Here is a 27,119-nt window from a genome sequence, read left to right as displayed (position 1 = left end):
AACACAGAACATGATCGATTTGTTTACACTGCTATATATCTATTTACACAGATCTAGTACATTCATAAGCCATATAGCATCAGAATATATATGTTATATACTTGTTGAAATACGTGATCTCCCCGATTACATCTGCTTGCCGGAAATGAAAGCAAATATACGAGGTACAGACAAAAAATAATGAGCTAGATCGGCTCACTTTTATGGCACTGTCTAGACTAGACACTGTTATAAATTTCCAATTATTTTTGAGATCGTGGATAGTTATGTGGGGTGGGCATGTCTATCATATTATACTTTGACAGATGTTATATGAATGAAAAATCTATATATTCTCTCATTTATTGATTGAGAATTGTAATTGGGAAAAGAGAAAATAGAAGGGATCTCCGAATATCCTAAATCAAGTCTGATGAATTGTCTATTGTAAAGCCTCCCGCAAGTCACTGCGATTCGCATGACGGCGACGGGAACGGGAAAATTTTTAATTAAATGGTTGATACCGTCGCTATCTTGCATTTAACAGTATTTATTGATTTATTCATTTATTTATACATTGATTCATACAATATCATTGTCAACTATGAATGATTGAGAAAGGAACAACTGGCTCAAAGCACAAAACTGTTCCTTTCCCAAATTTGGATAGAAATAATTGTCCAAAAGAATTGTCCATTTAGTATTGTGCGCGAGGCTTGAGTTTATGTACAGCGATTCCAAATATAATTTGTCAAGTTTTTGAAAATCTCATTCACTGCTACAGTGGAGTCCACGTTATATTTGCGGTGGAAAAATATATGAGAACAGCGTTGCCGAATCTCTGCCCTGCTTTCTACAGAAAATAGCTGATAACGGTATATCTGATGTAATATGAACTGTGCATCCTTGTTTGAAATTATCGATCATATTAATTAGCTAAGAAAATGCATTTTTCCATGATTCAATAATGAATTTCACAATTGAGATTGAACATTTTGCTTATTATAATTCCATATTGCTAAAATCCGACCAACTCGGCAACTTTGTGGAGCTAGAAAAAGATAGTGTTATCTGCTTTGTCGAATGATAGACAACGATAGTAACACGATAGTAATGTTAAGGCTGAGCAAAGGCTAAAAATAAACTTTTTACTCGTGATATTTTCCAAAGTTTTTTGATTTGTACATCATCAAGATATCAAAATGAGAAAGTTTTCTCAGGAAAACATTTTTTTCCGATCATTACTTTTTGAGATATGAGCGCCTAAAGTTTAAATTTTTGGGACAGAACATTTCAAATTCGGTAAGAGATAAATCCATGAGATCCAGAGGATACATTCTTCATGGTATTGTTGATCTAGTAAAACAAATATTTTCTGAAAATATCAATTTTTAAGATAGTTATTCAATTCACTGAAAATAACCAAAAATAACTCTTAGTTGAGTTGTTTTTGATTTTTTTCGGTAAATTGAATAACTTTTCCAAAAATTGATATTTCCAGAACGTTTTTATTTTACTAGATCAACAATACCATGAAAAATCCATCCTCTAAATCTCATGGATTTATATCGTACCGAATTTGAAATGTTCTGTCCCAAAAATTCAAACTTCAGTCGCTCATATCTCAAAATGTAACGATCGAGAGATAATGATCGAAAAGAGAATACTTTTTCATTTTGATAGCTTGATGATATACAAATCGGAAAACTTGGAAAAATATCACGAGTAGAAAGTTTATTTCTAGCCTTTGCACAGCCTTAATCACTGCCTCTATAACGTGAAGCCCACTATACAACATTGTTGACTACAATGAGGTAAATCACCTCTGCTATGTCAGAAAATCACCTATCAATCAATTTTTATCCATCAATTTCGAAGCACATGGATCCTATTCATTACAAATAAGATTTGGCAACATCTTGATAAAAGATCACTTGAACTTTCTTCCAATTAGGAGACTTCTAGCCTCCAAATAGACACTAATTTATAAACAAATAAAGTGCATTATCCACTCTACATTTCTCCCAGTTAGAAGACCTCTAGCCTTCAAACAGACGTTTATAACCGAATAAAGTTCATCACTCCATAGCTAACTACTTACAGTTACTGTGGAAATAATTTTGGACAAACATCATTAGTTGAATGTAGGCATATGTATAGAATATAGGCATATAGTCATATATTGAATGTAGTACATATAGTTGAATATATAGGCATATATGCAATTTATAAAAAATACTGACAGTCTAAACTACATCTCACTACAGTAAGGTCAAGCAAAACAAAGCATGGTAGACTCTGAAATAAAACGTATAGGAAAGTAGACAGGAGAATTTCCATTGTTTAAAAGCACATAGAACGTTTATCAACGTTACGTCCAAACTTTTCATTCTTATAACGATTTTTCTGTCTTCCTCTAAAACGTTCCTTCTATCCTATATTATTTCTCATTCTAACTCTTCCACTACAGTATTATTTTTCTCCCTCTATAACTTTCCTACTATCGTATTCTTTCTCATTCTAAGTCTTTGACTTCAGTATTATTATTTTCTTCCTCTATAACGTTCCTACTATAGTATTCTATCTCATTCCAACTCTCCTACAACAGTATTATTTTTCTTTATCTATACCGTTCCTACTATCCTATTCTAACGCTTCTGCTATTTGTTCCTTCTCATTCCTTCGCATTTGTATCCTTCGGTGCATCCTTATCGTCCTTTGGAGGTGAAAATAATTGCAATAAATACTTCCTTCCAGGATGTAAGGATGTGTGAGGATGTGTGCAGTGTTCCGTTTTATGGTGTGCGTTTTGAACCAATGGGAACATCTTCACTCAGAATGAAAATATGCTGTTTGATTTTTGAAGATTGCTAGGAAGATATTCTTGAGTGACCAAGACATAGATTCCATTATAGTGGGGTCCACGTTATAATGACAGTGCTTGACTAATATTGGTGTTGCTATTCTTGTCTTTCATTTTTGTATCATCTTCGTATTATCTTCAGGTCATTTTCCTATAGTGAGGTCCACGTTATAATGGCAGTATTTGATTTACATTGCTGTTGCTATCCTTGTCTGTCATCTTTGTATCATTTTTTTACCATCTTCGTATAATCTTTGTATCATTCTTATAGTGAGGCTATTTATAAAGTGAGGTTTATTTAACTTATTTAATTCATTTATCTACTCAATTCATTTAATTTCTTTATCTATGGAAACATTGTAGATATAATGGAGATATTGATAAAAACCACTTGATATTGTCAAAACCACTAATTTATCAAAGCAATTTGATATACTAGTCTCGGCTGTCACACCATTTATCAATCTCTAGTGAACTGAAAGCTTCAATATTTAGTAGCAGAAATCAGAATATGTAGTGTGGGAGTAAGCCCACTTTAGAGCATTAGCTTGTTGACCAATGGAGGTTGAGCTTGACTGCAATTGGCCGAGCGACTACACACGCCCTAGTATTCCAAATAAGGTCATGGGAACAGTTTAACTACAACAAATGGAGAAGAGCTTAGTAACTGACTAGAATAACTCAGCTACTAGCATCTTAATACCATTAATGATTTATTTATTGAGAATACAGAGCTGGAATGTTAGAATATGCTCATTCCGATCCACGCGAATTCACAGTCTACAAGTTTTTGGGCTTAATGTTTGATCACAGGTTGACCTGGGAACCCCGCATAGATTTCGTTTCTGCTAGGTTATCTAGGGTTATCTATCTGTTAAGGCAGTTGAAGAATCTTGTACCGGAAAAATACCTCAGAAACTCATATTTTGCTTTTTTCCAAAGCATAATTTCATACGGAATTTTAGTATATGGAAACAGCTGCCACATCAATAAGGTCTTGCTTTTGCAGAAAAAGGATTTTAGAATATTGACAGGTGCAGGGTATCTAGATCACTGTCGTCCTCTTTTCAAAAAAACAAAAATATTGACTGTCATAAATCTCTATATATTTCATGTAATCATGCACACTAGAAAGAATCTCCATAGCTTGAATAAAAGATCCAATATTCATGCTTATAACACCAGGAAAAAAGACCTCATTGATATTCCATATCAACGTCTTGTCATGAGCATGAAACACTATGACAGCATAGGCTTGAGAATGTACAATAAGTTGCCATTGGATATCAAATGTTGTGAAAATATTGTTATTTAAAAAAAAAACTTTTTGAAAGGCTGGTTTTAAGACCTTTCTATTGTATGACAGAGTTTTTCGATTCTACTTGATGTAATTTATTTTACTTTGTGACTTTAAACTATTGCTTTGACTCTATTATTTTGTAATTGTATTACTATGACTTTGTCAGTTACCTATATTGGTTCACGACAATAAAATCTATTTATTTATTATTTATATACAGACTGGAACTTGTTACACCATCAAACAAAAAATCGAACAAATTCCATATATGAGTAAATTTCTCAAAATTAACGACAAAAAAATATAATAAATAATCATAATTGAAGCGATAAAAATCAACGCAAATCGATAGATTATCATTCTAAACGAAATATTATTCAATAGCATATCAATTTATTTAGATTTCCGTTGAATAGGAGTCATATCAGGCTGAGGTTAGACCAAGTAGTCTAAGCAAATGCTTGTTTTGTGCAAAGATTGATAAAATCTGGGTAAAGCCAGTTTAAAGCTCTAAGACCAAGAGAACCAACATTTCAGTCATACAGTTTTGGAGATATAATCATAGAGAAACAATAGCGTAAGTAGATATCCATTGGTATAGGGAATTTATGCGGCAACTTCTACTGTTATCTCAAGCCAATTACTGTCGATTATTGTCAATTTTTACTGTTTTGTTGGGGTGAGAGTGTATGAACGGCACAATTTGAGAGACTACCAGCGTCACACAGCTGCATAGGAAAGAACTATGTGAACTATCAGCTTGGGATGACAGTAAAAGTTGCGACATAAACGCCCTATACCATGGGATATCTATGCTATCGTTTCTCTATGATATAATCTAACATGTTTCTCATTTATGTCGGGTTGTTTCTATGTGTTTGCTTAAGACTCGTACTCTCGTTTGCTTTGTTTGTTGCTAATTATATCGTAAATCATAGATATTTGACCAACATTCATCAACAATTTGCAAAGATATTCTGACATATTCTGACTGTGTAATTATAGTGGAATCCAATATATATCGTAGTCTAAGAATCCTCAACCTTTTAATATCAAAGTAGGAAAAATGCACAATAGTCAAAATTAATAATATGTTGGTTTTTCCACATGTATTGATAACTCTCTTATAAGCCTCCTTGGCAAAGAGGCAAAGAATGCTGTCTATAAGCTTCTCACCATTTTTACGTAAACGTCGGATTATAAAATCTTCAAATAGAAACCCACTATTACATCATTCGGCGTGATGCTACTCTATCTTCTTCTACCCTCTTCTTCTCCTTCTCCATCTTCTTTTTAAAAATAATATCCATCCGAAAACCAGTTCTTCAACAACTATGTCGATAATATTATCAACTGATGAGGATGCATCTGCTACTAGTAAGATTCACTTACCAACTGTCAGCATTAGTAGAACGAGGAAGCATTGGTGTTATCCATAAGGAATGCTGACAGTGAGTTTCAGAAATGAGAGACAGTTGTAACTGTGAGTATACTCAATGGATAACATGAGTGTTTCCACATCCAACCAATGCTGACAAATTGAAGTGAATCTCACTCAAGTTTGATGCGAGGTTGAAGATCAAGCCCTCTGTGCTTGTACTTACCTACTTACTTAATCAAGTCCCCATACCTGACCAGTTTGTTAAACTTCCTCTTATATTCTTCTTCTTCTTCTTCTTCTTCTTCTTCTTCTTTCTCTTCTTCTTCTTCTTCTTCTTCTTCTTTCTTCTCTTCTTTTCTTTTTCTTTTTTTCTTTTTTTTTCTTCTTCTCTTCTTCTTCTCTTCTTCTTCTCTACTTCTTCTTCTCCTACTCTTCCTCATCTTTTACTGCTTTATTCACTTGTTCATTTTTTAGTTAATCGTGAACCCAATCATCTAAGCTGTATAGATCTATGGTAATGTCTCCTATGAAAGTGAAATTACCAATGTCTCACTTTTGCTCTCTGTAATGTTGCCTAGCTAAATAGTAAGCTTCACGTTATAAATTCAATGGAAATGATAGAAAGCCATTGCTGTCAATCTTCTGTTTCCACCAGAAAATAGTTGATAGCTGTTATCCTTATGAATCTGATCTGATATTGATTAATGATTCTCGATTACGATAACCTATAAGTAATATAATAAAAGAAAGAATTGTCTTATACCGTACGGGATAGAGAATTCACGAATGACACATCATCACGTCTGAGCCGGTCAGATAGCTGAGTTGACTCAGGCAAGGCACCAGTTAGTCAAGACAAGACACGTTTAGTCACAGTACTTCACATAGTTGCTTATGAAGACATGTCTAATTGCAATGACTAATCAGTGTGAGTTGTGTCACAAGCAACAATGTGAAATATTGTGACTAAACGTGTCTGATCATGTCTTGTCTTGTCTTGACTAACTGGAGCCTAGCCTTGGGCAACAAAGAATCATTCTATTCTATTTGTCAATTGAAACAGTAACTTTGTCAGGAATTACGTGAGATGCAATTAAATCATCATCGGGGGGTGAAAAGAATTTAATGAATTCACTAAGGGGACGATGAGTGAACCAGTAAATGAATTATTGGATGAATAAAGGGAAGTGAATAAATTCACTAAGGAGACGATAAGTGAACCAGTGAATGAATAAATCGATGAATACATGATCAGCGGACTAGAAATAAACTAGTAGTTCTGCGAACAGTAGACCTCGCTCATGAATACAACTTTCAATCTAATGAGAAGGGCCAGTACAGTCAGTACAGTATATTGTGAAGATTTAGCCATGTCATCTATTATTTTCTCCATTGAAAGTAGGAAAAAGTAGGTACATGAATTGCTGTATCTTCAAAGATACGAAAAAGTAGCTTTTGAGGTTAGTTTACGGTTTTTTAAATATTACTAAAAAACCAGAGGTCTTACCAAAAATCGTTACACATACGATTCTGCGCCTTGTTTCAAAGAACTTGCATACCACATTTCATCCAAATCGGACAATAACTGCGACTGTAACTGCGGTACAAAACCAAAAACCGATCGAGTCGAAACTAAGACCTCAGCTTCGCTTCAGTCAATGATTGATGAATAAATGAACCTGTGGTAACCCGGATGGAATGAATTGATGGATGCAATGAAAACTAGACTCAATGACTCAATGAACAGAAAGTAAAGAAAGTGACTGATGTAACAATACAAATGAGCTATGAATGAATGAATAAATTTATGTTGGAAAGTTGCGTTGCGTTGGATGCCAGCAACTAATCCATTAACTCGCTACATATCATGAAAATTATAGATGTATGCTATCTACACCTGTATTGTCTATTCTATTGTCCATGTAATGAATAAATTAAGAAAGTAACATCTTAAATAACTCATCATAGTTGTTGACATATAGTTAAATTCGTTTTTAAATCTATTCAAACGCAATTTAGGATTTATAGTGATGAGACTACCAAATTTACATGCAGATGTTTCATGCCTGTTTTTTCATTCTGCAATTGTTTATCCAATGAATAAAATTATGAATAAGTGACTGTATACATTGTCAGCATTGGTTCAATGGAAAGCATTGATTTTATTTAATGAGGAACTCTGACAGATTGTAGTGAATTTTACTATAGTGAGACTCACTGTGGCAGCTTCAATTTTGACTGTGGGAGTGTTGAAGCAAATAAATCTGATGGCACATTGTTTAGATCTCAGCTGTTATTAGGAATTACTAGGATGCATAATCTCTTTGAGATTACAAGGATCTTCTTGTATCTTCTTTCAATCATCATCTCATCATCATCATCACCATCATAAACCTCCTTCTTATTATTCTTATCATCCTCCTACATCATCTTCTTATTGCTCCATCTGCTTCTTCTTCTCCTGACTTTTTCTTTTTCTTCTTCTCCGTTCTTCTTCTTCTTTTTCCTTCTAATGAATTCTTTATCTTCTTTCCTTCGTTATTTTTTCACACTTTCCTTCCACCACTTTCCTTTCCATTATATCATCTTTTTCTTCCTCCTTCTCCTCCTTCTCCTCCATCTAATCCTTCTCCTCTTTATCCTCTATCTTCTCCTCCACCTACTCCTCCTCTTCTTTCTCCTATAGTCCACATGTCGTCATTCTAGTGTCAAAACTTTATGATCATAGAGAGACTGAAGTGACTATAGCAGAGACAAGAATAATATAGTTACTTACTTATCCTTCATCTATGACTATTAATAGTGAGGTCCACCTTATAATGACAGTATATGATCGACTTTGGTTTTGCTATCCTTGTCTATCATTCGACAAAGCCGGTGGTACTATCCTTTTCTAGGTCCACAACGATGCCAATTATGTTTTTGACAGTGTAGAAATATGATTAATTAATGCAGAGAATCGGCATCGCTATTCTTCTATCTTTATCCACTGTCATTATAACGTGGACCTCTCTATAGAAGTCGCCCTCGATTGCGTCTTGTGCTTGTGAAGAAGGCCGACAGAAAGAAGAAGTAGGAGTAGGATGAAGATGACAAAGAAGAAGAAGAAGAAGAAGAAGAAGAGAGAAGAAGAAGAAGAAGAAGAAGAAGAAGAAGCAGGAGAGGAACGAAGAAGAATAAGATGATTATGAAAAAGAAGAATGGATTATTATGAAAAGCAGAAGAGAAGACGAGAATAAGAAGAAGAAAAGAAGAAGAAGAAGAGAAGAAGAACGAAGAAGAAGACGATTATGAAAAAGAAGAAGTGAAGAAGAAGAAGAGAAGAAGAAAAGAAGAAAAGAAGAAAAGAAGAGAAGAAGAGGAAGAAGAAGAAGAAGAAGAAGAAGAAGAAGAAGAAAAATAAGTAGAGGAGTGGAAAAGAATTAGTGTCAGAGATGCTATCTCAGGTCATCGAAGGCTTTGTCCCACTGAGTCACTAATATCCGTTTTCTAATTTTTTGTCCTTATAAGAGGCGGCGCATGAGACAACAAACCTGTAATAGAATGCTTTAAAATAATATGATATATTAGTTTTATTTATGTTGAATAAATTTCAAAATACTCAGTTGAAAGAATAGTAGTTCTTGTTTCAAAAACAATGTTTGATGTGTATTTTGTTCAAATAATAAGAGGTCTCAATTTTTTCCACTGAACTGTTTTGACTTTCTACGTTAACGTTGAGTTATTCTACCAATTTTTAGTGAACTAGAGTCAAGCTTTTTAGTTGAGGATGATGTCATAATGATCCGTAGGCTTGTGCTCGGGTAATACTAGATATTTTTCACTAATTGTTCTGACTTTCTATATCGTTGAGTTATTCCACCAATAAGTAAACTAGTTGATCTGGAGTCATGCTTTCCCGCTGAGGATGATGTCCAAGTAATCCCTAGGCTTGTGCTCGGGTGATGATATTTTCGGGTGATACTCAATATTTTTCACTGAACTGTTTTGACTTTCTATATAGTTGAGTTATTTCTCCAATAATTAGACTAGGTGAACTGGATGGAGTCAAGCTATATAGCTGAGGATGATGTCCAAGTAATCTCCAGGCTTGTGCTCAGGTGATGATATTTTCGAGTGATACTAGATATTTTTCACTAACTGTTCTGACTTTCTATATCGTTGAGTGATTCTACCAATAAGTAGACTAGGTCAACTGGAGTCAAGCTATATAGCTGAGGATTATGTCCAAGTAATCTCTAGGCTTGTGCTCAGGTGATGATATTTTCGGGTGATACTAGATATTTTTCACTGAACTGTTCTGACTTTCTATATCGTTGAGTTATTCCACCAATAAGTAGACTAGGTAAACTGGAGTCAAGCTTCTTTTTGCTGAGGATTATGTCTAAGTAATCCCCAGGCTTGTGCTCGGGTGATGAGAAGATATTGTTGAGTGGTGATTGGATTGGATTTACAGTAGTTTTAGAAGTATTCCGAAAAAATCCTCCAAATAATGATTCCTAAACAAATTTCAAATCTCGAATAGGCTCATATCTTGGAACAGCCTCCCAATTTATAAAATTCTCATTTATTTATCATTTTCATTTTTGACTTGTGCAACTCACAAAGGCCTTGAGCTGTCATTCTGCACGTTAAAAACCTACTATTATTCTGTGTATGTAGATGTGTTCTAACTTGTCTATTTGTACAAATAAAGGTATTATTATTATTTTTATCACTTATTACTCCATGATTATTATTAAGTCAAAATAAATTAGAATTCACGAAATCCTGAATTGAACCTTGATTTGTTAAACAGCCAATCTTAAGAAAGAAGGAAGAGCTTGGAGATTATCCTCCTCATTCACAGAAATTCCACCCAGTACCTACTGAAATCTACCGGCAGAATCAGGAATGAAACTCTGCTCGGTTGAACAACGAATCAGAAGGCAGCTAGTAGGAGCTTACAAAATGGCTGCGATAGAATCTTGTCAGTGATTGGTCTGTCGTTATCATTCTTCGCTCACCCAGTACTTGCTGACATCTACCGGTGGAATCTGGAGTTAAAGCTTGCTTGATTCCATAGTGATATTTCCTAGCTTCAATCCGTCAACACATAATGTTGAATGGAAAGCATTCATGTCATTTATTCGAACAGTTTGATTGATTGATTTGCTGCCTTCATTTATAATCAATGAAGGTGAAGTTAGGGCGCAGCCGGCCCTCTCTTAGACTTGGAGTGAATGTCACTCTACTTGTTTATGAGCTACTTGCTTATAGACAGGTCCACATTATAATGTCAGTGGAGAAAGATAGGAAAACAGTGTTGCCGATTCTTTGCCTTGCCACTGCCTTCTATAGAGGATAGCTGATACCGGTATATCTGATGTGATATTAACTGTTCAGTCTTGTTTAAAATGATCAATCATATTTCATTCATCAAGAAAATATATTCTTCAATGATTAAATAATGAAATTTTCATAATTGAGATTAAATATTCTATTGATTAATAATTGTATATCTACATTGTTGAGGAACAATATAGCAATTTTGTAGAGCTAGAAAAGAATAGAGCTACCTGCTTTGTCAAATGATAGACAAAGATAGCAGCACCAATGTTAATCAAATATTGCCATTATAACGTGAACCTCGCTATAGTTGCTTTGACAGATTATTATTATCAAAATTGACCTTATGTATTTGACATGATGTTTGTGGGGTAGATTGAGGGCTCAAATTTAGGGGGGCTCTGAACTTCAAGATAAGTCAAGGTTGAAACAATCTAAAGTAAACTAAATTTCAACTAATCAATCAATAATCTACTAATCAACTAATAATCCTTTGTCATAAGACACAAGGTTTTGTAGTAACAAACGTCAAAGATATAATGGAAGTTTCAGAACTAAAACCAGAATAAATAATACACTCAATCTCATGCTGAAATTGACAGGTCATGTCAGAGGCCCTGAAGTTGATCAGTTGCGACCTGAAAACTCTGACACCAGACCTGAGCCAGCCAGGTCACTCGAATTATCATTATTTATGCTGAAATTAGGTCAAATCATCAACAATTTTCTCTTTTTCAAACTAAGTTACTCCAAGGAAAAAATCGCCTCATTGATAACGATCTACCTAATGCATTGTAAAAACTCACATTAATCAATCTCCCATCAAAATATGTGAGACCTTTCACTTCGTAATCTAAAAACCTGAAAAAATCAGAAATCTCATTCAATATCATCTTCTATATTGAAAGAGTGGAGAATTTAGGATCAACAAAAAGATATAATAAAGCAGGTTTCAATCTGTTATGTAATTGGTGGATGCGCCTGGTCACTTTATGTAATATGGACAAAGTTTGGTATATATAGAGGTTTTATCGGTAGTAAATATGTACCAGAAAGTAGTTGAAGTATACCTATGTGGATATATTATTAGAGGAGTAGGTAGTGGAATATTAGAGGAGAGTGGGTTAGTATGTGAACTAATGGGGGAAACTGGTATTGAAGACAGGTTCTTCGATAAAGATGAATCTTCTTTTAATAATGATTCAGAAATGAGGAAGACTGTAGTAGATAAAATATCAGAAGGAAATGGTGAATATTTAAATAGTGTGAGAAGTATTCAGAAATCAATGAGGAAGACAGTGGATAAATATTAGAAGGAAATGGTGAATATTGAATAGTAAAAATAGTTTGAAAAGATGAGGAAAACTGAATAGAGAAGACAGTAAATGAATGGAAGGAGATAGTGATATTAGAATTGTAGAAAAAGATAATGATGGCAGAGAGTTTAGATTGAAAAAAGGTTGAGAGAGAAAATGTCAGGAACTGAAGGAAGATTGGGAAGATAAAATGGTGGAGAAGAGAGAGGTGAAGGAAGCAGCAGAGAAGGAAACAAGAAATAAGTAAGAAAGAAAAATAAGGAGAAGATGATGAAGAAGAAGAAGAAGAAAAAGAAAAAGAAGAAGAAGAAGAAGAAGAAGAAAAAGAATAAGAAGAAGAAGAAGAAGAAGAAGAAGAAGAAGAATAAGAAGAAGAAAAAGAAGAATATTACAAAAGAGAATTTACGGAGGATTACGAGGAGAAAGAGAACATGATAGGATAGCAGAAGGAGAAGGAAGATGAGGAACAATGAGAAAAGGATAAAGTTATAAAACAGGATGAATAGGAAAAGGAAATGAGGAGTGGTGGGACGAGAGGAAGGAATAGGGAGAAAAAAGCTATTGCACAATCAACTCATGGCAAAGTGGATATACCGGTAATAGTCATTTTATTAGTTTAATTAGTCACTGTAGATTAAATAGTTACTGTATTTCCTATTTTTCCATGTTCATAGCTACAAAATAATAATAATTAATTCATTTATTCTTCCATTTTTTATAATCAGAAATTATGAATAGTACAGTAGATATATAACAACAACAATCTTGCAAATTATAAAAAATAAAGATAAAATAAAGATTATAAAAATAATACAATTACACGTTGTACAAAGAAATGACAATAATTCATTCACATCAAAAGAAGAATAAATCATTTCAAGTACCCCGAGGACTAAATGTCCTGTTTGGGGTACCTTCATATTTTTAATTAAGAAAGAGAAAAGCAATGAATTATTTTGCCGAGTAGGAACTTGCATAATATGGTGAGGAATTTTAGTTTAGAAAATACATGTATATTAAATTTTTATCTACTTCCCCTTCATTTGAAAAGAATAACCAACAATCAATGCACATTCCAGGCAATTAGCAGACTAATAAATTTCATTTTATAAATTTCTGTCCATAATTATCAACATTTTAGGAAAATTACTCATGTAGCTTGAATAATAATATTATCTTCACACAATTTCCAAGAGAGAGAGAAGACATTCATCCAATGAAACCCGTAAATTCATATCTATTCTACTCTTTAGAATAAAAGAACAAAATTAATAAAATAATATCTTCAAATCTACACAAGTAGTAACTCTACCTCGGAATTTAAATAAGCAGTAAGTTGAGTTCAAGATGAGTCCAATAACTCAAGTAGAAACCTGTAATGCAAAACTAGAATTAAAATACAGCCTTGCCTCATGCTATGTATTTCAATAAATCGAATTTACTGGTCCAGCCATCTACTTGGTATGCCAGCAAATAGACTTCCAATTCAAGCTTGGCACTACAAACCCGATGGGAGAAGAGGCGTCGGACGACCGATGAAGAAATGGATGCCGGAACAGGCCAACAGAGCCTAATCCTTGAATGACGATGATGATGATGATGATGATGATGAATTTACTACTTAAAGATGAGCAGCCGTTTGAAATTAACATAGCGAGATTTATTTCGGATTGTCAACATTTGTTCGAAGAAAAGCATTGATGTTATTTATGAGAAAGGCTATCAGTTTGCAATGATCCTCCTCCTAGGATAAGTTATATAGTTTTTTTTTATGTTAACTTCCAGGAAGCCAAAATAGTAGTTTTGTTCAACTCTTAATATTCTAGTAACTCATGAATATTTCAAAAAATACGGGTTTACCTTGCCAATAGCTAACTATAAACTAAGATACCATATCTGTTCTTGGGACTACAAATAATCTAGAAGTGCTATACTCATATTAGTAACTTATGCATTTTTCTGATAACCTTGCAAAAAGCAAGCTATAACTTTCAGTAGAATCTCATAGGAGAGTCTATTCTATATCCTCAAATGAATAGTTGATACTTTCATGGTAGCCTGCTGCTAGATAATAATTTAGAAGTGATATACTCATATTTGTAACTTATGTATTTTTCTGATTACCTTGCTAAAAGCAAGCTATAACTTTCAGTAGAATCTCCTAGAAGAGTTCATTCTACCTTCAAATGAATAGTTAATACTTTCATGGTAGCCCACATCTACGTTCTGAACATACTAAACATTCAATTTATAAGTTATGAGTTTCAATTTCTTGAAGGGTTGTGAAATGGAAAATATAATTACATCAAATAGCAACTCTAGTAGAGTTGCTATCTCCAGATGAATAGTGGATATTTTAACTTCATGCTGAACTCCTAGTTTATACTTGAACTCTTCACAAGAGAGAGCAGAGTAGGAAAGTGAGAGAGATAGTATTTGAGAGAGTGTATGAGAGAGAGAGAGAGATTTAGAGGAGTGTGAGAGATTGATTGATTGATTGATTCTCTCCACCACCCAACTTGGTCAACAAAGCTACAGAGCATCAATATAAGTAGTCTACTTCTGAACAAAAAACATTATAATTGAAAGAAAAATTTTAATAACAAAATAAATTTAAACGATTTTCTCCAAGCGTTCTTAGCGAAAGTTCATAATTTCATGAAAGTATTCATATTGACTTCACTTTGTTTGTAAAAATAATTTTGAGGTGTAAGAAAATTTAACTGTTCACTTGATAACTAAGGCAAGAAAAAACATTAAAATAGATTTCCGAGAGAGAGAGAGAGAGAGTGAGAGAGAGAGGGGGGGGAGAAGTAAAAGAGAAAGAGAGAAGATAATGAGAAGGAAGTGAAATTTATGCTAGGAGAGCAAAAGGTTAGTAACTGAACACAGATCGTTAAAAACGAATAATACCATTGACTCCGTAGAATGAGACCGAGCAATGATCTCAATTTATGCCTTGTATGTGATAAATTATTATCGGTTTATTACATTATTACCGGTATATTACATTACAGTCATACAGTAGTAGTGTGTAAAATTGAGTTATATTGAATGGTTGATGAGTATTGTGGCTTTCATATTATGTATGGTTTAACATGGGAGAGGTCGGGTAAATCTTGAACTGCATTACAAGAAGAAGAAGGAGATGGAAGATATAGTGAAGTATGAGTGTAGAGAAGATTGAGGAGGAAAAAGGAATAAAAAAGGAAACGGGCGGGAAGGAAAGAAAGAGCCAGAGGGAAGAAGTAATAACGAAAAGATAAGAAAAATCAACATTGTTGGTAAGTGAAGCGAGAGAAGAAAATGGAGAGGGATTCGAAGAGGAAAATGAGAATTGGGATGCTGAGAAGAAGAAGGAAAATATGAAAATTGTCAGAGGAAGGAAGGATGCAGAATGGAAGGAAACACAAGGATAAGATGAGGAGGTGTCGGATGACGAGAAGGAAGAAAAATAAGAAGAAGGAGAAGAAGGAGAAGAAGAAGAAGGGAGATGAGAAGGAAAGAATTTTGGAAGGAGGTGACATAAGAGAATAGGAGAAAAAGGCAAGGTAAATGATTCAAATGAAGAGGAGGATGTGTAATATGAAGAAAAAGAGTAGTAAGAGATAGACGAAGAAGAAGAAGAAGAAGAAGAAGAAGAAGAAGAAGAAGAAGAAGAAGAAGAAGAAGAAGAAGAATGTATTCGGAAGAAGACAACAAGCTGGACCCAAATTTGTCTCACTCCCAAATTTTGATACACAAAAAGCTCCCAAAAAATAAGGTTATAATCTCATTTTTCTAAAATGTTGTCCATTTTCTCCCAAAAACAACACAATCTAAGAATTTCAAATTTTGAATAGAAAACGGAATATCGAACCAATAAACTAAATAAAAACAAAAAATAACACTCGAATCACCATTAATTAGAAAATGCTTCAGTAACTTCACAAAATTTAGAGCCAGAAAAACACAACTATTAATTACTAGCCGTCAGGCTCGCTTCGCTCGCCATATCCGTCTGGACCCCCGACTGGATCGTCCAAGAATGAGATCAGCAGGCTCGCTTCGCTCGCCTGCATTTCTCATTTGAGCATTTTTATCATATGTTGGGACGATCCAGTCGGGGGTCCAGACTAAACGTCTGGCTAAACGGATATGGCGAGCGAAGCGAGCCTGACGGCTAGTAATATAATATTCCCAGGAATAGCTCTGATTGAAGTAGCAGTGCCCAATCAATTTTTCCGCGATAAATGCATTTCAATCTTCAACTTGGTGCCAACCTAACAAAGTCAACTCAACTTAATGCCAACCTGACAAAATTATTAATTTAGTTACCAGTGTTAACAACCGTTTCGAAGAGGTACTCTCTCTAGATTATAGTTCTATATTAACATATGGTATGGACATTTTTAATTATAATTAAGAGAATAAGAAGAATATACATGCTGAAAGACGAACTTTAAACCCTTAAAAACCACCCTTAGAGTTAAAATATTGCCAAAAGATTCCTTAGTGCGCCTCTAAAGGGCCAACTGAACATACCTACCAAATTTGAACATTTTTGGTCCGGTAGATTTTTAGTTCTGCGAGTGAGTGAGTCAGTCAGTCAGTGAGTGAGTGCCATTTCGTTTTTATATAATATAGACTATTATTAGGAGGTAGAGAATGAATTTGAAAAGTAGAATCAGATTTGAAGAATAAGAAAGAAGCAGGGAAAAGATGCTGAAGAAGGAGAAACATGAGTATGCAGTATATATTCAGGAAGATATTATTGTAAAATAAGATATTGGTCACATTATATCGCTAAAGTGTTACGTGAACCTCACCAGTTAACAATGATTTAGAATAGCATACGACCTTTAACAAAATTTAAGTACCGGCAAATTATGGCTTGAGCTGAGAGATGCTCCTTCATACCTTTCTTGACCTATCATCTTCATAATCGCCTTTTCTTCTTCTTCTTCTTCTTCTTCTTCTTCCTCTTTCTCTTCTTCTTCTTCTTTTTCTTCTTCTTCTTCTTCATCTTCTTCTTCTCCTTTTTCTCCTCCTTCTTCTTCTTCTTCTACTTCCTCTCTACTTATCTATTGTTCTTCTATTTTTTTCATCTTCACTGCTGCAAACCTCCCAGTGATAATCTCTTTTTGATTTGATGCATCACGTCCTCTTGTGTGTGACGGTTCAAAACTCGCATGAAAAAGTTTTACAGCGTGTAATATGTGAGCTTGCACTTTCTAGAAAGTTATTACCATTTTGGCATTTCCAGTCTGTTTATTGCCATTATAGCATCTCCGAAGTGCATAATCTCATCTCTGAGTGCATTTTGCATCTTCAAAGTGCAACGCTTAATATAAGTTATCTTGAAGATAACTGATTCTTAAATGATACTATTCATTACACAACAATATAGCAATATTATTATTATCATTTCATTTGAGTTTTCAGTGGAAGAAAAACTTCAAATCAAATCGCTTTGTTGACCTTGGAATTGAAAACATGATATTTTTCCCAGTAGGTCTGAAAATTTGTTTCAAATATTGCATTACCGTGTTTCGGATGGACACGTCAAGTCGTCGGTCCCGGCTACACAAAAAGCAGTCGTTAGGTCATGTCAGAGGCCCTGAAATTGATCAGTTGCGACCTGAGAACTCTGACACCAGACCTGAGCCAGCCAGGTTACATGATATTATTATTATTACCAACCTTAGAATGATATGAAATAAGACTTCAAATGGATCAATGATCTCTAGATAGGATCTAGAACAAATTGAAGAACACCAAATCTTTCTCAGTAGCTTTTAAGAGCAGGTTCGACTAGATTGTTTACTATATAGGTGCGTACGAATATACGAGCCGCAAACATGAGCAATTCACTTTTAATCAGCTGATTATATCTGTATTTTTACAGAAACGGTAACATACAGATATAAAAAGCTTGTCATCAGCTGATTAAAAGTGAATTGCTCATGTTCGCGGCGCGTAAATCTGTGTGCACCTTAAGATTCTCTTTAGTATACCCTTGATGAAATGAAACTTATCCTTGATTTTATTTTGTTCCAGCTAACAGACCAAGGATGAAATATCTGATATCTGCGCTCATAGGAGGTAAGACAAGCAATATAGAATCATCCATTTTCTTCTTACAGTATGGTAACATAATAAGCCATTAAGTTACTAATGATTTTTTTTTTATATGATTGAACTTCAATTCACCATACACACATAAATTCTATCAACTCAGCCATAATGATAAAGATAGGAGAAAACCATTAGGTCACACCTCTACGATTTATATTGCAAGCTAATATCTTGAAAAACAGTGACATCATTATCATTCTATGATATGGTTGAGACTCAATTTACCCTAAACATATCAGCTCTATCAACTCAATTGCATTGTTCAAGATGAAAGATAACCATGAGGTATCACCTTTACCATTGATATTACAAGCTAATACCATAGAGAAAAAATAGCGTAAGTAGATATCCCATGGTATAGGGCGTTTATGTCGCAACTTTTACTGTCAACTCAAGCCGATTACTGACGATTATTATCGATTTTTAATTTTTTGACCGGGTAAGAGGGTACGAATGGTACAATATGAGAGACTACCAGCGTCACATAGCTTCACAGTAAAGAAATACGTGGACTATCGGCTTGAGATAACAGTGAAAGTTGTGATATAAACGCCCTATATCATGGGGTATTCACTTACGTTATTTTTTCTTTATGTTAATACTAAAGAATAGAACAATATTAGAATCGAATAATAGTTTAGGAGTAAAAAACAATCGTTCAATAGTTTTCTCTGCTAATACCTTGAGAAACATAAAATCCCAATCATCCTATAATAGTCTCCGAACATATCTTACTCCCTCATTTCAATTGCATCCTAAATTATTTCACTTTCCAACTAATTTTATGGTGAAAAGATAGCTTATTACTCATAGGCATAGCTTATGCTATATTTTCTCTATTCTATTATCTTATCTAATCCACGTCAAACTCTCGATCTCAGAAGATGTTATTATTGCTTGACCATTGACTGCAACTATTTAAGGTTAGACAATTTGTTGCTTATAGAATTACATCAGAATTGGATAGTTGGCTTTTCAATTTTGTTGTTTCTAGTTTCAAATGCGTGTTTTGATACTTAATCAAATTTACCGTAATGTGAAACTCTTGATCTCAGAAGATTATATTATTGCTCGACCATTGACTGCTATTATTTAAAGGTTAGACAATTTGTTGCTTCTTGAATTACATCAGAATTGGATAGTTGGCTTTTCAATTCTGTTGTTTCTAGTTTGGAATGCTTGTTTTGGTATTTTAATTAAATTTACCATACTGTGATGCCCTCTTCCTACAATCTTAACAAGTACCAGAGATAACTTATACAATTGTATGAAACCTAATCGATTGTATTCGATTATAGAAAACCTAAAGCTGCGTTTACACCAAAGTTATTAATAGAATGCTAATAACTTAACCCTTATAGATTCTATTAGATTGAATATAACTCATCATACACATGATGAACATATGTGTTTGTCAAGTTCCGTTCAATCTAATAGAATCTATAAGGATTTTGTTAATAACTTTGGTGTAAACCTAGCTTGAGATTGTTTTACTCCATGCCAGTACCTACCGACATCTAGTGGCGGAATCCGGTATTAAAATTCTGTTCAGTAGAACAGCCAAACAGGGAAGTGGGCGGAGCTAAGCTGCATTTGGATCTCATTTGTGATTCGACCGTGATTCTCATGCTCTGCTTCTCCTTTTATTGAATCTGCGGTCCTTTAGTAATTAATTGAAGGTTATAACTGAAATTATCAAGATGAAATTAAAGTTTATTAGCCATGGTATTCCAACACAAATTAGACAAATAGCGATTGAGATACGAATACAGCATTGATCGGAAATTAGTCATAGCTCTCATTAGTATGAAAACTCTCTATCTGAGAGCCCTGTCCTGTCGTGCCCTGCCGACTCGGCTGAAATAAACGCGAAACGCCTCGTGTGTCTCGGCCCTTGAGCTGGAAATAACAGACAATTTATCATATTTCTAGATGAATCAAATATGAGCAGGAAACAATAATTCTTGTTTATAGTTCTATAGTGTGGTCCACGTTATAATGGCAGTTAAGAAAGATATGAGAAAAACGTTGCCAAGTTTCTCCATTTTGCCACTGATTGTACACAGCTGTTACTCAATTCATCCCATTAAATTTTAACTAATAATGATTATAATTTCCTCAATAAAATAATCAATTTAATGTCAAATCAATTAAGAAAATATATTTTTTCATAATTTCATTCAAAAATTTGCTTCCATAACTGAGATAAGATTTTTATTTTCATACAAACCTGAAATGGCGGCTAATTTAAAAAGCTGTTATACACCAATCTGAATTTCAAAACAACAGAAATTAAGTTTTTTGGTAGGTATTCTATTCCAATTTCTTTCAAAAATCATATAAAAATAGTAATTCTTTTTAAAATAAGTGATTTCATTGGAAATCATTCTGAAATATCCTTTCAATTATTATTTATACCAGTACGAGCAGGTCTAACCTAAACGTGTAGGCTAAGTCAAGCATGAATGAAGTCTAGGATGGTTAGTTATCAACTTTTAGAATGTCATTTCAGGTATTTTAATTCGTGTTTCTCATACGGTAATGTCTAAAAATTATTTCATTGTTTCAAAAATACATTTAAAATCAATTATACGACTTGTGTACCAAAGTATTTTGATAGAATGAAGAAAAAAATGGCGGCTGAGAATGGTTAGTCGACTTTTGTACAGTCACTGTCAAAAGTAAAAATAGAATTTTCTGGCAAACTGACAACATTGCAAAGCTAGAGAGAGATAGCGCTATCTGTTGTGTTGTATGATAGAAAAGGACAGCAACAGTATTGTCAATTGTACACTGCCATTATAACGTGGACCTCACTATAGATACTTTAAACATCATACATAAAGTAGATTTCATTAAATAGCTACATAATATTGTTACCAGCTAGAAACCAGCTTAATATAAACGCCTAAACATGTGATGGTGATCTTCGTGAATAAATAAATAATCTAATCCCATCTGAAAAGTCCATCTTCATACTGAAATTATACACACGAAGTTAAAAGTAGAAAACTTAACACAGTACTTCCATTTGCACCCACATCTTGTAATTTCAAGCCATACATGACATTTATCAGCAATAATTCAAATCAGTCTGCGAATTAGCTTCAGGTGATCATCCTCCCATCTCCGTGATTCCATTCACTCCTCCTCTTCATCCTCCTCCTCAACATCCTCCTCCTCATCCTCCTCCTCTTCCTCTTCCTCAACCTCCTTCTCCTTCTAATTTTTTTTGTATTCCTTCTTATATTTCTCTTTCTTCTTCTCTTCTTCTTCTTCTTCTTCTTCTCTTCTTCTTCTTCTTCTTCTTCTTCTTCTTCTTCTTCTTCTTCTTCTTCTTCTTCTTCTCTTCTTCTTCTTCTTCTTCTTCTTCTTCTTCTGCTTCTTCTGCTTCTTCTTCTTCTTCTGTTTCATCTTCTGCTTCTTTTTCTTCTTCTTTTCAATCTTCTTCTCACTCGAAGCAGACGTAACTCAGACTCTAAGAGGTCAACAGACAACTAACGTGAAATGTCACATGGGAGAAACTAAGATCTTTCAACCACAGCATTCACATTCAAATCCAGTATCATCCTCTTTTCGTGTCTCTTTTATTCTTCTTCTTCATCTGCTTCTAGATCTCCCAATCATACCCTGCAAATAACTACATTATTTCACATCTCCTCTTTCTCATGAACGTTATCTTCTTTATATTCGGTATTATACGGAATGTTATTATGATAAATTTTCCATCGAATCAAACACTTTAATTATAAAATTACATTGATACTCTGATACATTTTCCATTGAATCAAAAACTTTAATTTTCATTTACTTTGCATTTTCTTCACTCCTTTTTCACTATATACCTCTTCATGCTCATGCTATCTATAATTATCTAATCATCTATTATCTATTATCTTACACTATTAAACTAGCAAATTCTGTTTATATGTTTAGATGTTTGGATGTTTAGATTCTTAGATGTTTATATGTTTGTATTTCACTGGATATCGAAAACGGCTCTAACGATTCTCACGAAATTCAAAACATAGTAGGTTTATAATATGAAGATTCGATTGCACTAGGTCTCATCCCTGTGAAAACTCGCTGAAGGAAATTAAATGATAATTATTATTCATCCTTGAAAAAACAGCTGATAATAATTATTTCGTCGTCTGTTGGTGATGGAAGTGAGTGAGTCAGATCATGTGTGTGGGACTGTGTCAAAATTATGACTCAGCTGTTGAGCTTTTGTAATCATTCAATCAGGTACTTAGTGCCGGTTGCAAAGAAGCCGGGTTATTTCTCAATCCTGATTAATTCCAGTAGGTCCATCTTTTTGAAATGGTCTTCTCTGATTTGGTTCACGTGAAGTTAATCAGGATTAAAATTTGACCGGCTTTTGTGCAACGGGGCCTTTGTGAGGGAAATTTTTGCATTCCTCTGGGAATCAATCTCAATTTACTGTGATTAGATAGAACATTTCTGTATGAATGTTATTATAATTTTGTCTTTCGTAATACATTTGTTATGCTTTTGTACTCCAGAGCGAAGCTCGGTCCCCGATATTGTATTATTACTCATGCAATAATAACACTGGCATCCATCTTGTTGGAATGACTCTATTCTATGAAATGGCTTCTTTACAATGTCACCAGCCAATCAGCTTGCGTTAAAAGTGAGAGTGCCCTCCTACTCGCCTGTGATTGGTCGAAGCTGTTCTGTGACGTAGAAGATAACAGTTGACGTTAAATCTGATATCTATCAATAGAATTGTTCAGGATAGTAGGCTATCTTAATAGTGAGAAATCAAAACTTATTCCAGTACTATTCTAGTCTGAAATTGATTTGCGAACTATAAAATTCCACTCGATTGAGTTGAATAAGCCTGGACATGAATAAGAGCCTCAGAGCTTTATTCAAGAAAATTTAATTCATTTCTTCATTTATTGAACTTCCAGCAGTACATTACCAAATTTATAAGAAACTTTGATTGAAACTCACAAAGAAATAACTCAAGCATAGAAAATACTCTATATGAATTATCAACCAAAACCTTGATATGAATATGGAATGTCTCAACAAGGTATGGAATTACTCCACACAAATCATGAACACAAGCCTATAGTGAGGTCCACGTTATAATGACAGTGGAGAAAGATAGGAGAACAACATCGACGATCCTCTGTCTTTTCAATACGGTACCTTCTGTGGTAGCTGATGCAGGTCTATTAATGTAATATTAACGGTTCATTGTCATTTAAAATAATCAATTCCATATTTTATTAAGCAAGAAATTATATTTCTCAATACTTCCATAACGAATTGTCATAATTAAGATGAAATATTTTGTTAATTAATTATTAATTCTACATTGTTAAAAGACGATCTGGCAACAGAGCAAAGCGAGAAAAAGATAGCGCTATCTGCTTTGTTGAATGATAGACAAGGATAGCAACTCCAATGTTGATCAAATACTGCCATTATAACGTGCACCTCACTATAAATAATATAAAGCCTGAAATGTTGAAAATGAAAACTTCAACACAATCACAAAGTAACACTTTAAACCTTGAAATTTGAACCTTGAAAAGCATTAAAATGTTTCAACAATTCAACTCATTCTACTCCCTGGCTATCAGTTCATGACGTTTTTGAAGATTTTCTAACAATATATGATTTATTTGAAAAATAATATAAGATGCGTTACAGCGTGAAAAACCTCTAACACACTCAAAACACTCTTTAATCCTTGAAAGTTGAAACTTACATCATGAACAGCGTTAAAATTCTTCAACGATACTCCTCTTCCTGCCTATCAGTACAAGACGTTTCTAAATATTTTGTAACAATACATTATTTATTTAAATAAGAATAAAAAATGTGTTACAACATTACAGCGTGAAAAACCTCTAACACACTCAAAACACTCTTTGATATTTGAAAGTAAAACCTTACATCATGAAAAGTATTGAAACATCTTAACAATACCCTATACCCTGGCTATCAGTACATGACTTTTGAAACATTTTGTAACAATACATTATTTATTTGAAAAAGAAAAAAGATGCGTTACAACATTACAGCGGAAAATCCTCTAACACACTCAAAACACTCTTCAATCCTTGAAAGTAAGCCGTGAAAGTAGTTACATCATGAAAAGTATTGAAATATCTTAACAATACTCTATACCCTAGCTATCACTTCATAACGTTTTTAAAGATGTTGTAACAATAATTATTATAAAAATAATAAATAAGGTATATAATATACAGCGTGAATAACTTTTCACAATCTCAAAACAGAAGTCAAACCTTGAAAGTTGAACCTTACATCATGAAAAGCATCAAAATGTTTAACAATACCCTGTTCCCTGCCTATCAGTTCATGACGTTTTTGGAGATTCTATAACAATACATGATTTATTTGAAAAATAATAAAAATATGCACAACAGCGTTTCAGCGAGAAAAATTTCAAACACACTTTAAAGTTAAACCTTGAGAGTGAAACCTTACATCATGGAAAGTGTTAAAATGTTTTATCATACTCTTCCACCTGGCTACCAGTTCATGACGTTTTAAATATTTTGTAACAATACATAATTTATTTTTTTATTGATCAGTTGCGACCTGAAAACTCTGACACCAGACCTGAGCCAGCCAGGTCACTCGATATTATTATTATTTGGAAAAGAATAAAAGATGCATTACAGAGTTACAGCGTGAAAAGCATCAAAATACTTCAACAATACTCTTCTCCCGGGCTATCAGTTCATGACGTTCTTAAATATTTTGTAACAATACATGATTTATTTGAAAAAGAATACAAGATGCGTTACAGCATGCAACTCCTTAGCTTTCCAAATGGAAGGTCATAAAAACCGATGCAATAAAAATGTATTGAAAGTGTCTGATGCAACAATATTGCTGGATCACCATCAAATGGCAGCATAGGTTAAATGGGGTAGCATTGATGTTAATTCATAAGGAATTCTGACAGTTTAAGGTGAATCTCAGTGTAGTCAGTTAGATCTCGGTGTCAGCATTGGTAGAATGGGAGGCTTTGATGTTATTTAATGAGGAATGCTGACGGATTGAAGTGAATTTGAGTGTATAGAGCTTTGTTGCATATTATTACTACACATTCACGCGGGAATGATGTCTATTGGTGGACCAGTGGAGAGGAGCGCATCTTCATGACTATACTATTATCAGCTGTGTTGCAATATTCATTTCACTTTTTCTTCTTCTTCTTCTTCTTCTTCTTCTTCTTCTTCTTCTTCTTCTTCTTCTCCTCCTTTCTCCTCTTTATTCTTGCTCTTTTTTTCTTCTTCTTCCATCTTCTTCTTCGTCAATTCCATTAATATAACTCCTCCCGTATCTCTCTCTACATTAAGTCACAGCTAGCACGACCTTTGAAGCCAAAGTGTTTAAGAATGTACTTTATAGCTCAGTTGTGTGAAGTTTGTACTTTGGCTTCAGTTGCAGGACTTTCTCCCAAAGTCCTTCTTAAGTTCGAGATCGTGATTCTACTTAGCGGCAGGACTTAGTTGATATATTATGATGTGGAATATCAAAGATTATGCGAATTGTGCAAGGTACAAATCAATAATAGGTTACCGTAATTAATATATATCAAGTGGCTGAGAATATATCAAATTGATATGCAAAGCAAGATACAAACCTATAACAACATAATAAGATTATGCTACTCTACAATCAATTTGCTACATGTTTTTACTTTCCTTGCCCTATTACCATAGGTAAGGAAAGTATTGCTTTCCGAAAAGAATTAAGGTACCCCGATTTCTAAATTTCTATACGTTTCAAGGTCCCCTGAGTCCAATAAAGTGGTTTTTGGGTATTGGTCTGTATGTGTGTGTGTGTATGTGTGTGTGTGTGTGTGTGTGTGTATGAGTGTATGTGCGTCTGTGTACACGATATCTCATCTCCCAATTAACGGAATGACTTGGAATTTGGAGCTTAAGGTCCTTACACTATAAGGATCCGACACAAACAATTTCGATCAAATGCAATTCAAGATGGCGGTTAAAATGGTGGAAATGTTTTCAAAAACAGGGTTTTTCGCGATTTTCTCAAAAACTGCTCCAACGTTTTTGATTAAAGTTATACCGAGAATAGTCATCGATAAGCTCTATCAACTGCCACAAGTCCCATATCTGTAAAAATTTCAGGAGCTCCGCCCTATCTATGCATTGTTTGATTTTAGATTCTCAATTATCAGGCTTCAGATACAATTCAAACAAAAATTTTGAGTGGAAAAGATTAAGCATGAGAAACTCTACAATTAATGTTCAGTAACATTTTCACCTAAAATTAAAAATAAGCTCGAAATTCGAGAAAATGTGATTATCCAATTATTGCAAACTGTTGGCAACTGTTGATTCTATTAAATGATTCACTATGAGGAGATAGCAGACCTCGTGTGTCTCCAGCGTTATTGCCCTGTCACCAGCTGGCTCAAATCTTTGAATAGTAGACTTGAGATGCGCGGTAACACTAGCGTCAGTTGATCAATTTTCATAACGGCAAGGAAGTTGTGTGAGTGCGCCACACCAGACTTTTAAGCTCGATTTCCATTAGCCACGAAATTGAAGCGAGTGGAAAATTAAAATATAATAATTATTATTAGTCGAAAATCCAAATTGAATGCTGTAAATCACCCCGAAGACTTCAGTTACTGCAAATATTGACAACAGGGTAAACAGCTACATACTGTAAATATTTGCAGTAGCAGAAGTCTTCGGGGTGATTTACAGCATTTAATTTGGATTCTCGTTTAATAATAACTATTAATTCATTAGTATTCGAATAAATGAAATATCTCGGCAATTT

At 34.0% G+C, this 27,119-nt stretch overlaps 1 protein-coding gene across 1 annotated transcript in view; it reads left to right on the top strand.

Moving 5' to 3' along the window:
* The window catches only part of LOC111054743 (GATA zinc finger domain-containing protein 14-like), a 68,400-nt gene that overhangs the window by 9,748 nt on the left and 31,533 nt on the right, over nt 1–27,119 (top strand). Inside the window, exon 2 of the mRNA XM_039440396.1 lies at nt 18,207–18,251. Within this exon, the coding sequence (XP_039296330.1) occupies nt 18,221–18,251 (31 nt within the window). The 5' untranslated portion in view covers nt 18,207–18,220. The remainder of the gene's footprint in view (nt 1–18,206; nt 18,252–27,119) is intronic.

This window comes from Nilaparvata lugens, chromosome 13, assembly GCF_014356525.2.
Source record: "Nilaparvata lugens isolate BPH chromosome 13, ASM1435652v1, whole genome shotgun sequence".
Classification (NCBI taxonomy): Eukaryota; Metazoa; Arthropoda; class Insecta; order Hemiptera; family Delphacidae; genus Nilaparvata; species Nilaparvata lugens.
This window is presented reverse-complemented; position numbering and strand designations above follow the sequence as displayed.